This window comes from Electrophorus electricus, chromosome 10 (genome assembly GCF_013358815.1).
Source record: "Electrophorus electricus isolate fEleEle1 chromosome 10, fEleEle1.pri, whole genome shotgun sequence".
Lineage (NCBI taxonomy): Eukaryota > Metazoa > Chordata > Actinopteri > Gymnotiformes > Gymnotidae > Electrophorus > Electrophorus electricus.
In genome coordinates, this window is record NC_049544.1 from 7,466,433 (window position 1) to 7,483,294 (window position 16,862).

The following is a 16,862-nucleotide window of genomic DNA, read 5'->3' on the forward strand; positions in this document are numbered from 1 at the left end:
GATGCATTTTTGAGAACCATCTATCCTTCTCCACACAAAGTAAACTTAATTTGACTACTCAGATTAAACGTGGCTGGTCTTCCTGTGTCGGCTATTAGATCTTTGCATCCAATGTAAGAGGCAGCTTCATGACATATTTTAAAGAACTGATCTTTAAATAACGTCTTTATATTACCAGCTAATAATATACAAACAATAATCAAAGCATCAAGTTAATAATTACTCCTTTAAAACTTTTTTTTTTTTCAATTGTGGAAATATTTTTACAAATTTATTTACAAATGCTCTCTCAGAGCAACTTTCAAACAAGTGCAACAAAAAATAAATATTAAATAGAACGGAAAGGATTATTTTCATATACAGCTTCACAGCTGCTTTTAAAGAACTGTACACAAGATTTGAAAGTTTGGTAAAAAAAAAGTTAATAGTAAACTGTAAGTAGCCATTAGCCATTTCTTCCCCAAACCATTCATATATGGCTCTGAGGACCCAAAAAAAGGCTGATAAATGCTTTATTACTATTTTCTCACTGAAAACAAAAATCAAACCTTTATTTCCAAACATCAAAAGAATGAACAAGAAAAAGAAACTAACAAAGAATGAGCAAAAGCAGTCAAAGCAGATAAAACTCAAGACACGTGTTTATATTTGGCTTAGAATGACACTCCTGAGCGTAATTGATTTTTCAAGATTTGCCAAGTTTGTTCCTGGGATTGTGCCTTAATAGAGTTGAATTGGGTTCAGTAGTTTTCATTATATAGGCAGTTAAAAATTCATACACATTCTTAGACATTTGTTAGCGCAGGAGCAGTTTTCTACAGAATGACAAAACTCAGTTCTTGACTTTTTCAGTCAACAGTGAACATTAGTACCCCAATCTTAAAGTAGGCAAAAGCTGTGCCCTGCACACTCCTACTGGACATAAGAGGAAAATGAAGTTTGTTCAAACTACTTATTAGTGATCATCAAGATGTCTAGAAGCTCTCACAAAGTGGTTCAGTTCAAGTGCAAAAATAAACTGTGAAAAGATTGGAATTGTTTTTTCCTTTTAAGTCAGATGTAGCTTAAACCAAAGTTTGGTCAGAATTTATGGTAAATTTCTGCCTATAGCTATGTACTGACATTCACAGTACAAACCGTTTTATTAGATAAAGCAGATACATTTACAGAAGCCAACAAAAAAAGAAACACAAAGCTAAATTTATTTATGCAATAACTGTAATACACACCAGATTTCCAGACATAGGTCAAGCCTAGTCTTGAAATTTCTTGGAGAATCTCTCCTGACAGTGCTTTTTAGTACAAGACTAGCCAAAGACTATTTATCAAAATGTAGCACATAATCCTTACGATTTTACTTACTGTTCATCACATATAATATTACAAGTGTTCTTTAATTTTAGACATAGTACCCATCACTTATTTTCTCCGTGATCAGCCATTCTAATAAAGAATTTATGTAATGTGTAAATAATAATAATAATAATACAGTAACATAATAAGGTATAACATGCACACCATCATTGCTCTGACTAGTGATGCATGTTTATAAATATACCTTAGACCTGCAAAGCATTTTTAGCGCTTTTGCTCAGTTATGTTATGATCTCTGCTATACCAGTGGCTCACTTGAACACCATCAGAACACCAACATACCCATTTTATATCTGTGTGCACAAATAATTTATCTTTCCCTTGGCAGAACACAGAGCACAGACTGGCTGAGGTGCTCTCTAGACAGACACTGGAGAAAGCCTAGAGGGGCAGTAGTAAGAAACTCTCAGGACATTATAAATATTAAACGCAACTAACCATTTAAATCAAAATACTTAATTCAATTTAGATTTCTTTGGAACAAAACTGGACAGGAACTAATACATGAGGCTCTAATATATCTGAATATATGAGCATAGGTATGCCAAGTAAACCTGAAGATACAAATTATTCATTCATCACTTTAGTCATGTAATGACTTTTTAGCCAAGTTTGTCCTCAAAAAAACAAACAAGCAAAAAAAAAAACACAGTAGCATCACTTCTACATATATACTACTATGAGAAATAAGATAAGATAACTGAATTTGATGAAATATTGAAATTAGCTTCATGTCTAAAATGTCTGAACAGTATAAAGAGCAATATAGGGAATGTATAAAGATAATTTTTTTTGGTTTGTATAAAGAACTTACACTGTCACAAGCCCTCCTGGTTCACACCTAAATTAATGAAGTCTTCCCCACTGGATCAAATACAGTGGTTACATCGGAAGCAAATGGTCGTCCCTTTCCTCTGGCTCTTCTAATGGCTCAGTAGCTATACCCCTGTATGTTGGCGGTTCGTCTCTGCTCCCACGGGAACGACAAACAAAGTCACATCCATCCTGTGAAAGTACAGATGTTTAGTTAATATAAAATTTATTTAAAACCAGTCATGAGAGAGTGAACCGAAAAAAATAAGGAAAAAAAGTGCATGAGAGAAGAGGAGACTTACTGCTGTCAAGTTGCCTATCTCTGACCAAAAAGCATAGTTTGGAAACTGCTCCACTCCCTTTGCTCCGACAACCACCCGCTGGTAGAGAAATCCCCCAATGAGGTACACAGCCAAGCAGGAGAAGCCACTACAACACAAATCAAATCAAATTAATTCAATTAGGAATATGTGGAAGATGCAGTAAATATTTGCTGGACAATTTTTTACATTTATTAGGTCCTTGGTGTTGGTTGGAGGAAGTGATACTGTATCTTCGTTATTCTCTTCTGTATCTTTGTTTTTCCATAGCTGAACTTAAGGTACACGGCTTTGACCTCTGAAAATAATTAATGTAGTGTGGCTTGTTTGGTTTTATGCTTCTTTTTATAAAATACATCCATGATGGCTGAAAATGTTTGAAAATATCTTTTAGTTGATACACCAACTAAAGTACTTTCTTTTTAAAATACATTTTTATTTATAGAATTATAGTTCGTGTATTCTATAATTCTATAATTATTTTCTCTTTATATGTTTATATGTATATGTGATCAGCCTAGGAGGAAACACTGTTTGATGTTTGGTGGGTTTGATTCTGTTTGCATTCTCCACATCTAGATGACACTTTTAAAGAGCAAATCATCATTGTGTTCTGTTTGATGTTTTTACAACAATTAAAATCAAACCCCAATATTTACATCTCAAATGGAATTTATATGTCAGTCTAATTCAATGTTGGTTCTAAGGTTGTTTTCATAATGGCTACTATCTGAGCACTTACACAATGAGAAGTATGGATCCAGTGCTGAGCTTGGAGGAAATAACTGGACACACTGCACTGGAGTCCATCTTAAACAGGTAAAAACAATCCAGACCTCTATCCCTGTTTTCCAGAACCACTGAAAACTCTCCCTAAAAGAGGAAAAGACAGGGGTGTAGACAAATTGCAAAAAGTACAGAGATGTAAAGAGAAAAAGCAGAACACAACCATGGACACTAGTTTCAGACAAAATAGGAATCATGCAAGGGCTAGTCATACAAGGACTAGTTCTTAAATTGCTTGTACAACTCAAGAATTTCACCAGTTTTCTCAAAATAAATTTTGCCAGGCACAAAATACATTTACAAGTGGTCCAGACCCGTCATTCATCTGTTCCCCAAAGTCAAACACTGCATGAATTGATCCATTTTAGCTCTCTGTTTGATTAGCTTGAAAATATTTTTAATTTCTGTCAGTTTCTAATGCCAATGTCTAGTCACCGTAAAACCATCTAACCTGTGATTGCCATTCAACTGGCACTGCACTCAACCGCTACCTTTCACCCTGAAGACAGTGAAGCCACATGAAGGTAGCGCATCACCTTTTGGGGCTGAGTTCAACTGGGTTTGTAGGTAGCCTGACCATCAGTAGTGTGACTGCATTCACTGCCATGCAAGTCTGGCTCCAAGGATGTATCCATGAGGATCTTTTGGACCACTCTTTGTCTGATCTATCAGACCTATTCACCAAGGGTGACTGTACTAGAAGTATTTAACTTTTGATGACAGCTCTGAGGTTCACTGAAGTTTACCAGTCCCTTTACCATGACAAGGTTGTGATCCTCTAAGGGAGTAGAGATCCTTGAAATGGACTGCAGTCCTCAAAAAGGTTAGAAGGCTGTCGGTGCCCGTCATGGAAGCAATCCTAGAATATGCTAGTGGAAACCAGCGGTGAGGAAAGCTTTCCAAGATCAGTTGAGAGGTACTGGAGGGCCTTTGGACTGTAGTTAAGGCATTTCCTGAGGCAAAACTTTGATCCTGGGAAGAGTCTGGAGAGGCCATGGAGAAACTTTTTGGGTGGAAGAGTTCTGGCAAACTCTTCAATGCCTTATTATTTTTAGTTACATTTACGCAGCACCTTTCTCTAACTCAAGGATGTTTTACAGACATATATCAGATTTTACAATCACACACCAATGAGAAGTAGCAGCCAATTTGCACACAGCGTGCTCTCACTTAGAAACCACAGACTCCTGGGGGACTGCACCGGGGGCAGGGGAAGGGGAGGAGGTTAAGACCAGGACAGAGCCACCACCATCACTGGACATACACACACACACACTTAGACAGGTCGAATTCATACACAAAAATTTAGAGTATCCAATCAACCAAACCTCCATGTTTTTGAACTGTGGGAGGAAACCCACACAGACAAAGGTAGAACATGGAAACTCAACCCAGACAGGGACTCGAAAACAAGTCCTTAATGCTGAGAGGCAAACGTTCTAACCACCAAGCCACTGTGCTGCCCCTTAGGCAGGGATGACATATCACCCAAGCTATTGGAATGGGTGGGGGCGTGTCGAGCGCTACTAGGGATATTATTGCGCAGTAGCATGAACACTGAGTACCTCCTCAACCCAGTGGACATGCTATTATATCAGGAGGTAACATGTGAAACTGGTGATCATTCAAATCCTACTGCTATGGATGATGTCACCACCCAAAAGGTTGGGTTGTGGTGGGGTTAATGGTTGAAATTTGACTGATGTTGAAGGCACTGGACAGGGTTGGGACTGTGTGGTTAACATGCTTCTTCAATGTTGCATGGAAAACAGACACAGTGCCTTTGGACTAGCAAACTGGAATGGTGCTCCAATTATAGTGGAGTCACACACTTCAGCCTCCCAGGAGGGGCCTATGTCAAGGCACTGATAAGGAGAATGTGTCTGACAGTTGAACCTAGGATACAGGAGAACAATGTGGTTTCCACCCAGGTTGTGAGACATTGCAGCAGCTCTTTTCTCTGGCACAGATTTGTTAAGGATCATGGAAGTATATCAACCCAGTCTACGTGTGCTTTGTGGACCTGGAGAAGGCATATAACAATGTACCTCAACACAAGTTGTTAGAGTTGATGCAGGAGCATTAAGTATAAGGGTTGCTGTTTCAGGCAGTCCAGTCTCTTTATGAATGCAGTAAGAGCTGTGGTTCACTTTTGCCATTAATTCAGAATCATTCACAGTGGTGCTAAAGGTGTGTCATTTCTCCATTTTTGTTTATAGTTTTATGGACAGGATATCATGGCGCATCTGAGACTGGAGTGGTGTCCAGTATAAGGGACTGGAGATGTTATTTCTGTTTGGCACTCATGGCATTTGCAGATGATGTCCTCTCAGCAGCCTCTGAGGTAGATTTTCAACACTCATCTGAGCCCAATGTGGCCCAATGTAAACCAATTCGTAGCCTGATGTGAAGCAACTGGGATAAAAGTGAGCACCTCAAAGTTTGAGATTGGGCACTTTCTTGGAAAAGAATTAATTCTTCCTTTGGGTGAGGGCAGAAAACGTGCTTTTTCTGGAAGAGTTAGAAATTTTGCTTGAGACTGACAAATAGATTGGGTTGGCAGCAGCACTAATGCAACCCCTGAGTCAGTCCATTTTGTGAACTTAATCCTAAAATAAAACTTTCTGTACTAGTCTATGTCCCTATCTTCACCTACGGCAATGAGACATGAATAATGACTGAAAGAATAAGATCCTGAATAACAGCAGCACAAATCAGATATCTTTGCAGGTTTGCTGGGCTCTCACTTTGACAGGATGAAGAGCTAGCCTACTCTAGAAGGCTTCAGAGTAGAGCTGCTGATCTTCAAGATTGAAAGTTGAGTCAGTTGAGGTGGTATAAGCATCTCAAAAGGATGTCCCATGGTCACCTTCTACTAGAGCTGCTCCAGACATATGTATATGGAAGTAGGCCCAGAGGCAGAGACAGGACCTGCTGGAGGATTTATATTTCACAGCTTGCCTGGGAGCATCTGGGAGTTCCACAGGAGGAGCTGGATGTTGTCGCAGGGAACAGAAAGGTCTGGGCTGATCTTCTCAGCCTGCTACCAACATGACTCACATTAGAAAATCTCAGAAAGAGATGACAATTCAGTTTGCATTTATCTTTTTTGACACTAGCATTTAACTTTCTTCTTTATTTCTGCTATTGTTCCATGACAATCGGCTAAGGTCTGATGTGCTCTGCTGCACAGACCCACACAGCCCAGAGACAGTGCAGTGACAAATCACCCTTGATGTTGATCTCGACAGTCTGTCCAGCATTATATTTTAAAATCACTGACTAATGCTTTTTTATTTGTCTATGAGGTTACAAAGCATAAATAACAGTGTGAATAATTCAAGTAATATTCGTTTCCCTTTCAATGGCTTTATAAGCTCTTTATTCTACTGCTAATGTTGCTAAAATAATAATATATCATTTGACTAATCTCCATAAACAGAAAACCTCTTTAGAAGGGTTTTTAATGAAAGTCACTTCTGGACAAATTGGGAAGGGAGCTTAGCCTAATACGGCAATTTGAGGCTTCAAATGTGTTAATTTGCTCATAGAAGTGCACAATAAATTTCAGAATACAGAACTATTTCACAAGGTCTTGAAAGCTGTTTATGTGGTTTTCTCATGACCCCTTATGCTGTAGCATGATGCTGCAGCTTGAAATGTAGCCAGACATAAGCTCCATTTTTATTCCCTTCACTGGTGAAAAAAAAAAAAAAAAAAAGTACCATGATCATTTTTTAATAATTGTCTTAAGTTGTCCTATGTGTAAAGTATGAGACTGATGTATATAAAAAGGTATACTTGTTGAGATATTTGCAAATATATTTGTTTTTTAAGATGTGGGTAGAAAGCTTCATCTCTGTGTTGTTAATGATAAAATGAATATGTTCTATACATTGGAACTTACTTAAAATAATAACAGTTTACACTTCTAACATTAAGAACACATGACCCCAATAGAAATACCTTCATGGGATCTTCATGGGGATGACTAAGGGACTGGAGGACTGACTGAGGGACCAACCAGTATGCGTTCTGTCACCACCCAGCAAAAAAATAAAAATAAAATAAAAAAATAAAACCACACATCCATGTGTGTGCAATTCAGGACCTGTCTGACATGTCACTAGCTGAAACAAAAATAACCAGAACAGTGACATTCAAACACCCCCCCCCCCCCCTCCAAAAAAAATGGCCATCTTACACTTTATACGATTGAAGCTAAAAAGCTTTCAGTATCAGTAAAAGTCCCAATGAGCAAAGAGCTTCAAACAGCACCAAGTGTCCATCATGCAACAAAAAAAGCAAGTGTTTAAAAGCCAATAAATTAATCTACAGTGCACATGTTCTACCTGTATTATCAAAAAGTCCACCTCCTATAGTTCCTTTAGGTACTGCTTGGCAGAATGCTATATAGGCACAAGTTAGGGCAGGAGTGCTATAACCAGTGCCATGTATCAGATAAACTTACACAAGAAAGGAACTACATGCAGCCAGGAGGACTGATTAAAAAAAACTATTTAGCAACTATTTAACAGTCTAATAAGACTAACAAAGTTGCCTTTAGGTCTTTGATTATGAACCAAGTTAAGTGCAACATTGTGTCAACTAAATAATTACACCAAAACGATAAACCATGTATACCATTTTAAAGTATCTGTTCACACTTTCATTTTGTATGAGATTAGAAAATAAAGTTTGAAGGAATAGTTTTCAAACGTGCAATATGCATCATACTAAGTGTCATCTATTGGTTTTCTCTTCTCATTATCTGTGCAACTCATACAAAACAGAAACCTGAATTCAAAATCTTGGTTTCTCAACCATACTTCTTGTAAGTGAAAATCAGAATGCAAACTCACCGCAGCTGTAGTCCTGTTACAGGAAATCATGACGATGGCGCTTCTATGCTCTCCTGAGCAATGTCCATCATATTTTTCTCCACCATTGTAGATCAACATTACCCAGCCACCTGTAGAGAAAATAAGAAAGCACTTTAAGCAGTTCCATGCAGATTCAGTGAGTTTTAAATCACTGTCTGTTGCTTCTTTCTTACATGAACATTGTAAAATCTAAATTCCTTGTAGTCATAGTTTATTTCCAACAACTTGAACAAATGTAATAATCAGGTATATGCCTAACAAAGCTTTATTTTACCTAGTGGGCTAAGATCATATTGGCTAGTGTTAAAAATGAAACCGTGACTAAACTGGTACTCACTTCCTCCAATAGCCTGTGTTAAACTGTAGTTCCCAACGAGGACTTGTTTTCCAGTCTTGCTCTTCTGTACTACTCCCGCTTCTTTTATCCCATCTGCATCACCACACACCTGGAATACGTATGTGTAGTACTCTTCTCCAGACGTGGTAACACCAGTAAAACTATTTGAAGCAGAAGAAAAAGTTACTTTGTGCAAAACTTGTTAAAATGAACAAGTAAGGTTGCAGAAGAAACATTTACTTTTGATTGGTAAGGGGTTCTAGAAGACTGAGGACCTTCCTTTCAGACTGATTCTCCTTAACCAGTTTGCACATCACCGTGTTGTCACTTGCTTGTCCTCCACCGGCCAACAAGATCAGGAAAATTAGCGCTCTCCATGTTAGCAAGATAGCCATCTGTAAAAATCTGCGTAAAAAATGTAACGTTAGTTAGCTATAGCTCGTACACTAACAAGCCTACTGTGAAACTAGCCTCATTTTTAATAACTTAGGTTAGGCAGTCAAGAGATTGTCCACACATTTGACAAGGAAGTTTACCGAAAAAAAGTTTAAATACCAGTAATTATCCCTTTTAGTTAGCTGAAATGTTAACTCTAGCTAGCAATCCATGATAACTACTCGGTTAATTAACTAAGTTTATTTTACAATCACCCAACACAGATGTTAAAAGGAAATGCACTAGCCAGCTATCTAGCTAGCAACGTTAGCATATCAAAATGCATAAAAAATATCAGAATCAGCATACCTGTCAGATTCCTCCGAGCAATATGCAACTAAGAGGCAACACGGCAACAAAAACAATATGATAGTTAACTAGCTAGCTATCCAGCCGGATGAGTTAGCCTGTTTGCTAAGTTGTAAGGTTGCTAGCTAGCAAAGTTAGTCCTTGTGTCCTAACTAGCTGGCTAGCTAGATAGTTCAGCGCTGTTTACGCCACCGAAACAGACGCACGAATATCCATGCGTACACGTTTAAAAAAAAAAAAAAAAAACAGCCAAGTGATATTTACACCCAGCTCAAGTGGAGTCAAACGTTGGTTTAAACCCACAGTCTCATGATTTTATCTAGCTAGCTATCAAATCCTAAAGGCGGAAGTGAAACTAAACAAGTAACGCATGTGACTCCATCAAGCGCGTCCGGTAACAAGTGGAGCTCAGCATTATTACCGTATCCATGGAAGCTTGAGTTCAAGGGGGAGGGGGAGGGGGAGGGGGGGAACATGAGACACTGATGTTGATTCTAGTATCTTTTATTGCATACAAAAGGTTAAATGACAAATTGTTACGACCCTGTCTAGGCTGGGAGGCCATAACATAGGGTTTGAGTGTTACAGCAGTAGAAATGAGTGATGGAATGAGTAACCAAACAAAGTTTAACACAAAGATCAAGTGCATTTACAAGTTTTGGTGTTCAAAGAAACTGGTGCAATTGCATCAGGAGTGACCAAGGCCAACACAAACAAAAACCACACTAAACACAAAAAGATGACTGACTAAGCTAACAAAAATAGGCAGGCAATGACTACACTTTTAGAAACAAAGATAAACCCACACCCAAATAAAATGGCAGCCACTACCAATGACCAGTGTGTACCTACATACAGGGCAATATTTATACACAAGATACAAGAAACATATTAGCCAGCAATCAAACAAACAAGGGGCAAAACAAACCATAAATCAAGGGGCAAATCCAAAGTCACACACACAAAATCCAGCAAACACAAGCTCAAAATGCCACACCATGTCAAAACCAGCAGCATCAAACACTTCTTTAATGAGAGCTAAGTCTCGTTCTCTTCCTTTTATATTGTCCTCAGCTCACCGGAAAGTCTGGTGTGGATCAAACTGGGGGATACCGCAGAGGCAGAGGCAAAACCTGGAACACAGAATGCAGACACACAGGCAGACTTAACATAAATTCATTTATTAACCTTTGCATACTTAAAACCATTATAATTTAATTCAACTTATTTTGCATTTATTCATATATGCATCTTAGCCTTTTGAATACAAAATTGCTATAATTCCAAATTAATGAAACATAAATGATAACGTAAGCATAACATTCCACACGTTTGTCTTTTTTCTATGCTTCTATAACAACAAGAGGCAGTGTGATTATGTATTTTCTTTAACATTTCTCCAAGCACTACTATCAAGGCATCAGAGGAAGTTTGTTTTGTCTAATGTTTGCAGCAATCAATTTCTGATACTGAGTGTTCCAACAACATGATACTTCTTTTGGCATTTCTGATGAGTGTGCTGAAAGTAGGAAATGTAGCCTACACTATTAATCACAACCCCTGTTAATCACAGTCTCCTTTAATGAGAACTGCTAATCATAACATTAATATAGCTGAAAACACAATAGCCATCTATCTGAAATTGAACAACACTTTTACAATTGGTTAAACCAAAACCTTAAGGGTGATTCAACACATGGAGACAAAATAAAGCCTAAATCCTTCTTAAGTTACTTTACTTTAAAATTTGCCAATTTCAGTTCCCAGGCCCTACTAATAGAGTTTCAAAGGTATCAAGACTTATGTTCCATCAAACAACTGTTACATTTAAATACAAGTCCTGATCAGTCACACCCATCTGTGTACCTACCTGTCTTTCATGAGTAATCTGTCTTGTAACTTTTGAATATGAAGCAATTGTGTTTCAGCTTATTTGATTACCTTTCTCTGGTTTCACTATGATTTAGGGGCACAAATGTACCGTTTTCTTTTTTCTTTTTGCAGTTTTCTGTTTTAGAAAACAGCCTTTCTAATAAATGGAAAATCTGTAATAACATCTCATATTTTACATTACCTTCTTGTTTCTAAAACTGTTTATTCGAACCTGTTCTGTGGTTTAACCTTTGTGAGCTCTTGCTAAATGCTTGTGTCTATAGTTTTTACAGGACTGTAATATTGTTGTTTATTCCTTTGCATTCAGTCTATATGTGTTCTTTTTCTTAAATCTCATTTACTGCATCCACTTACACTTATTCTCCCCTCCCCCTCTCCTTCTGACTTTCACTCCTACCCTGTTTGTACCTGCCTCAGTCTGCAGACACACCCGGCACGTCTGATCTCTCCAATCACAGTACAGCAGAGAGACTCTCTGAAGGTACACTTCCTGTTTAGCCGTGGGAGAGGTGAGAAACGCATGAAATACTGGAACAACAGTTGGGAAGCTGTTTTAATCGGTTTGGATTGTACTACTGGAAAATGGAGGGGAGAGCCATAGAGCTCCTGAAAATGCTGCTAGTGTAGAAATGTGTGTTCCACTGTTTGTTATACCAGTGTGGGAGTGAAAGTAATAAAGGAGGAGCAAGGAGGACCTGTGTCATTGTTCAGACTTGTTTGGGAATTTGAGGAGAAAGGAGATCAAGAAACCCTGAGAGAGCAGAACACTGTAAAAAACATTTGGCAGTGCTGGAAACATTTGGAGCTCAAGTCTTAGAAGAACAGAGTTAGAAAGGAGGTAATTAAATCACGTTTATCAGTAACACAGTTATCTTGCTCTCAGCACTGATCCACTCAGCGAGCAGAAGCAGGTATGTGGAATGTTTGTTTGTTGTGCAATTCCTGCTAGTTCCTGAAGTAAAGAGGGACAGGCAAGAAGGAGAGCGCTACCTCTACCAAGACAGTGCTCAGGTGAGTCCTCCACAGAATGTCCTTACATTCTTCTTTTTGGATACTATAAACTGCCCTCATTGTGATTGACTTACACAGTCAGCAGTAAGCAACTGAGTTTACCTGAGTTAGGTGTGCTAGAGGTATGTGCTAATTTGAACTATGATCCACATTTTGATTTAGCTTGCTAGCCATGTTGAAATGTTGGTCTTTTTTTTCTAAATCTGATTAATGCAATATTTTTTGTGGTGTGTTTGATTGTGTATTTACAATACTCATTTTCTTAGGTTAGAGGTGTTAAAATGTACCTATAAATCATGACAGCAGTGTCAAGGATTGGTTGTGGGTTTAACTGCATTCTTTGCAACATGACAGTTTACCTATTGTAGCGAGTATCATGTCTCTGTAGGAAATATTGTTCTTCTTGTGGTTGTATGAAGTAAATGTTGTACTGGGGTTTACATAATTTGGCTAGAACATTAAAGCTGATTATGAGACAGTTATACTGCATACTAGCCTCTTTTTTTTTTACATATAGCTGTCATTTGCTATTGTAACTCTATTCTGTTAATTTTAGGTATTGGACCAAAATACACACAAACATACACTGGCTATGAGCTATATATTAGCCTGCACACACACATTACAGGTAATTTTAGTAGAAGCATGGGTGTACAGATAGAGTTCATTGTAATGTGTATAGTAGAGTATTTCTCTACCCATGCACAATTTGTGTTAGTCATCATGCAGTCCTTCATCTGTGGACAGGTCCTGTTGACTGGATGTTTTGGGGTGGCGGACACCTCTCAACCTGGTATTGTCACTGACACATGGAAAAACTCCAGCAATGCTGCTGTGTCTGATAAGCTTCAAATGCACATCGCTGCAACTACTATTCCTCTGTTACTGCTCTGATGAGTGTCGTCCGCTACTTTAAATATCTGGTCAGCGATGGTCTTGTGGTCAGAAACTGACCATTGATGAATGGAATACAGGATAGCTGACAAATTGTGCTCAGCAACAGATGCAGTGCACACTGGCCACAGTGTAACTGTTAAAACATGTTTCTAATAAAGTGGCCAGTGAGTGTGAGCCATTTTGTAATTAAGTATAAAACACAATGTTTTAATATTATTCTGTTCTTGTCTGACTTTATTGATAATTGCTTTTTAAAGTTGGATACATTGCCATTAAATCAGGCTTGATTTTTATTTACATCATCAAATATACTGTGAATTTCAATAAGTCATAAATATTTGTCCCTGACAGATTGTCTAAATTATGTTGCCATGGGAACCAAACGCACAAATTGGACCATCGTGGACCCTTTACAACAGTCACCCAGCCCAGCTACTCATGACAGGGGCTATCAGTCAAGTCGTGAGGCCAGACCTCAAGCTGGTCCCAGTTCCAGAGCTGAACGAGAGAGGGAAAGGGAAGACTGGAGAGCTAGAGAGATGGACAGAATATGGGAAAGACCAAGAGAAGGGAGAAGAGAGGTGAAAGCAGACAGGGAGAGGTTCACCGCATTCAAAGGGAGAGCAGAGGACATAGAATGGAAAGAAATGGGCAGGAGGAGAGAGGACAACAGTCATGCAAATGGACGATTTACCTCAGTACAGAACCTGATGATTTCTGAGACCAGAGATAGCGAGAGAGAGAAAGGGGATACTTTCCCCAGGACTAGGAAACGAAGCAATGAAAGGGAAAAAGGAAAGAAATACTATTCCAATCAGGGTAATGAGAGGGGCATGGGAAGTCCAAGAGAAACAGATGTGAGTGGAAGAGAAAGAGAACAAGCTAGAAGGAAAGAGATGCAAAGGTACAGAGAGTTGGAAAGACAGAGAGGGGAGATGAAAAGGGAAAAGGAAGGTATTAAAAGAAGTGAAAGGAGAAGAGGAGAAAAGGACGAGACAGACAGAATGAGAGACAGAGGGTGGGACGATGGAAAGAGGGAAAGATGGAGAGAGAGATATATAGAAGTCAATGACTGGCAGATCATGAGGGGGAGAGAGGTGGACAGAGAAAGAGACAGACCAAGGCCTAAAGGCAGAGAAGACTGCTTTCACTCTGCTCAAAGGAGAAGAATCTTGGAGGGAGATAGAGAGAATTTTTCTGATCGAGATGAGATGGATGAGAGGATCAGGGCAAGGAGGAAAGAGAGGCATAGACACACAAAGAGTGAGGGAGATACTGATATGGATAAAGATAAAGACGTACGAAGGGAAGAGGACTTGGTGACTCCCTGTGAAGGAGTAAGAGCCAGGGACAGAGTGAGGGAAGGAGAGAGGCGAAGAGAGATTGAGAGACGAAGAGAGATTGAGAGGCAAAGAGAAAGAGCCAGGAGAAAGGAGAGAGAAACAGATACTCTGGGATCAAGTGAGAGAGAAAGGAATAGAGAATGGATGATTGAAGGACATGTTGAGCGGTCCAGAGAGAGAGACCAGAAAAAGAAATATTGGGTGCGAAAGGAGAGAGGACCTGACAGACATTGGGATGAAATCAATCTGCAGAGAAATAGAAAGCCAGAACTGAGTGAAAGGAAGTGGAGAGACAATGAGAGGGAGAGAGCACACATACATTCCTACAGTGCAGAGAGAGAGATGGGCATGTATCCAGATTGGAGGCAAAGAGAGAGACAGAGGAGTTGGGAGGATGAAGATGAGGGAAGAAGTAGCCAAATGCTGAGTGAGGCATACAGGAAGACACAGACAGAAGCCCATAGTGCAGAGTGCCTGTCAGGAAGCGATGTAGAGTATGACCAGAGAAGAGGAATGAAAGACAGCCTCGAGGACCAAGAGAGCGTGAGCATTTCTGAGGGTGATGAGGAGAAAAAGAAAAAAAGAAGTGAGGAAAGACAGGGTGTGACAAGGGAACAGTGGGGAGGAGACGAAAGAGAAGAGTCTGAAAAAGAGGAAGTAGAGACTGAGAGAGAGGAAGAACAAGAGAAACCTGAGAGGAAACACAGACCACTAAAGAAAATGTGGCTGGAGCCTCGATCAGGAAGAGAAAGAACTGAGTCATTGCAGGAGGAATTCAGAGAAAGAGAAAGGGTGAGGGAAAAATATGCTCAGAGATACAGGGAGAGAAAGACATCAAGCGATGAGGGAGAGATCGCAGCAGACAGGAAACATGAAAAAGTAAGAGCATTGCCCGAGGATAACTATGGGAACCTAGACATAGCTGCAGAGTTAAGGAAGAATGATGACAGAGGGAACATGGAAGAGAGAAGTGTAAGGGATGAAGACATAGTCTTTGATAATGAAGAGGATTTAGATGCCCCATGGCAAACAGAGGCAGAAAAAGTGTCCAATGACTTGGAGGGGAGTGACGGAGAGTCTGAGAGAGGGAGTGACAGATATGGGGACTCTGAAGGGAAAGAGGGAAGTGTGGGGGAATGGGAAGAAGAAAGGAAGGAGAGAATGACATCAGGAGAGGATGGTTTTGTGACTGTGTCCAGTGGAGGAGATGAGGAGGAGGCAGAGGAGGACAAGTTTGAGGACTGTGAAGAATTCTGGGATGATGAAATTAGAGATGATTTCACTAGGCAGTCACTCACAAGAACCCACCAGAGGGAGGGAGAAATTGAAACCAGAATGGCCAAGGAGAGAAGTGACCACACTGTCACTGTCTTTTGTGTGGTTGGTCAACCTCTTCCCAGGTCAGGATCCAACCAAAGCCCTCTGATGGATCACATGGAGGAGGAGGCCAATCAGCACTCAGATTTGGACTGTGGATGCAACCGTGAAGTTGATCAGGATGTAGCACCATCCAGGGACATAGTCACTACAGAGGAATCTGTGAGAGAGAGAGATGGTGCAGCTGAAGAAACCACACAGGCAGAAAGAGACAGTACAGGACATAACCTGGCTTTGTTCAAGGAGGAGATTTCAAGCAGCCATGACACAGAAAAAGCAGAAGATGATGAGATTACCAAGGAAATTACATCATCAGAGGATCTAGATGTTACAGGCAGTGAGGGAGCAGAAAAAGACTCTGAACCACACCTACCAGAATTTTATGACACATTTTCCGAAAACAGAGTGGAAGGTGGAGAAATGGAGAAGAGTTTCCAGTTGGAAGAGATGCAGTGCACACCACTGGAGAGGAAGCGTCACTCTGCTGCTCCACATCTCAAATGGGCTAAGAATGTGCTACATGAGATCCTGGGCTCCTCTGATGTTGGAGACCTTAATATGGCTGAGCTGAGCACACAAAGTGAGCAGCCTGACAGGGGAGCCCATACTGAGCTTCAAGGTCAGGGAGATCCAGGTTTGCCAGCCTCACCCCTATACAGTGTTGTCCAGAAGGCCCACAAGCAGAGCAACAGGAGCAAGTGCATGGACCCTGAGCCAATACAGGCAAGAATGGATGGAACAGACATTGGTGGAGGTAGTGTGGCACAGCCATACCTGAAGGCTGATGCACTAGCAGAGAAGGAAATTCTCGCCCTAGTAGAGAAGGAGTCAGAACAGGAGGCAGAGGCAGAGAGACTGTGGCTGGAGAAAGAATTTCTAGAGGGTGAGTTGGATGAGGACCCTGAATATGACATGCTTCTCTCCAGTGTTGATCTACACAGCCTCTCCTCAGAAGGTGAGACAGAGAAGGAGGAAAGCAGTAAGAAGTCTGAGAAGCAGAAGAAGAAGGGGGTATGGGAGATCCTGAGCTCTAGCAGTTTCCGAGATTTGGGAAATGAAGCACGGTTTAGAAGGAGAGGATTCC

The 16,862-nt window shown here is 40.0% G+C and overlaps 1 protein-coding gene across 1 annotated transcript; it reads right to left on the reverse strand.

Annotated features, from left to right (window-relative positions):
* Nucleotides 1-1,123: 1,123 nt before the first annotated feature.
* Nucleotides 1,124-9,651, reverse strand: m6pr (mannose-6-phosphate receptor (cation dependent)). The gene is made up of 7 exons (XM_027006697.2): nt 9,258-9,651; nt 8,754-8,918; nt 8,514-8,674; nt 8,156-8,265; nt 3,250-3,380; nt 2,490-2,616; nt 1,124-2,379 (listed from the first exon to the last, which is right to left on the reverse strand). The coding sequence occupies exons 2-7, from the start codon at nt 8,906-8,908 to the stop codon at nt 2,257-2,259; spliced, it is 807 nt and encodes a 268-aa protein (XP_026862498.1). The 5' UTR covers nt 8,909-8,918; nt 9,258-9,651; the 3' UTR covers nt 1,124-2,256.
* Between the last annotated feature and the right edge of the window lie 7,211 nt (nt 9,652-16,862).

What these genes read in the sequence shown, in the direction of transcription:
- m6pr (XM_027006697.2), bottom strand. Translation starts at nt 8,908, where the DNA reads ATGGCTATCTTGCTAACATGGAGAGCGCTAATTTTCCTGATCTTGTTG. An exon ending in AACACAGGCTATTGGAGGAA is followed by an intron (nt 8,266 to 8,513) that starts GTGAGTACCAGT and finishes TTTTCTCTACAG; the next exon opens with GTGGCTGGGTAATGTTGATC. An exon ending in GGATCCATACTTCTCATTGT is followed by an intron (nt 2,617 to 3,249) that starts GTAAGTGCTCAG and finishes TTTGTGTTGTAG; the next exon opens with TGGCTTCTCCTGCTTGGCTG.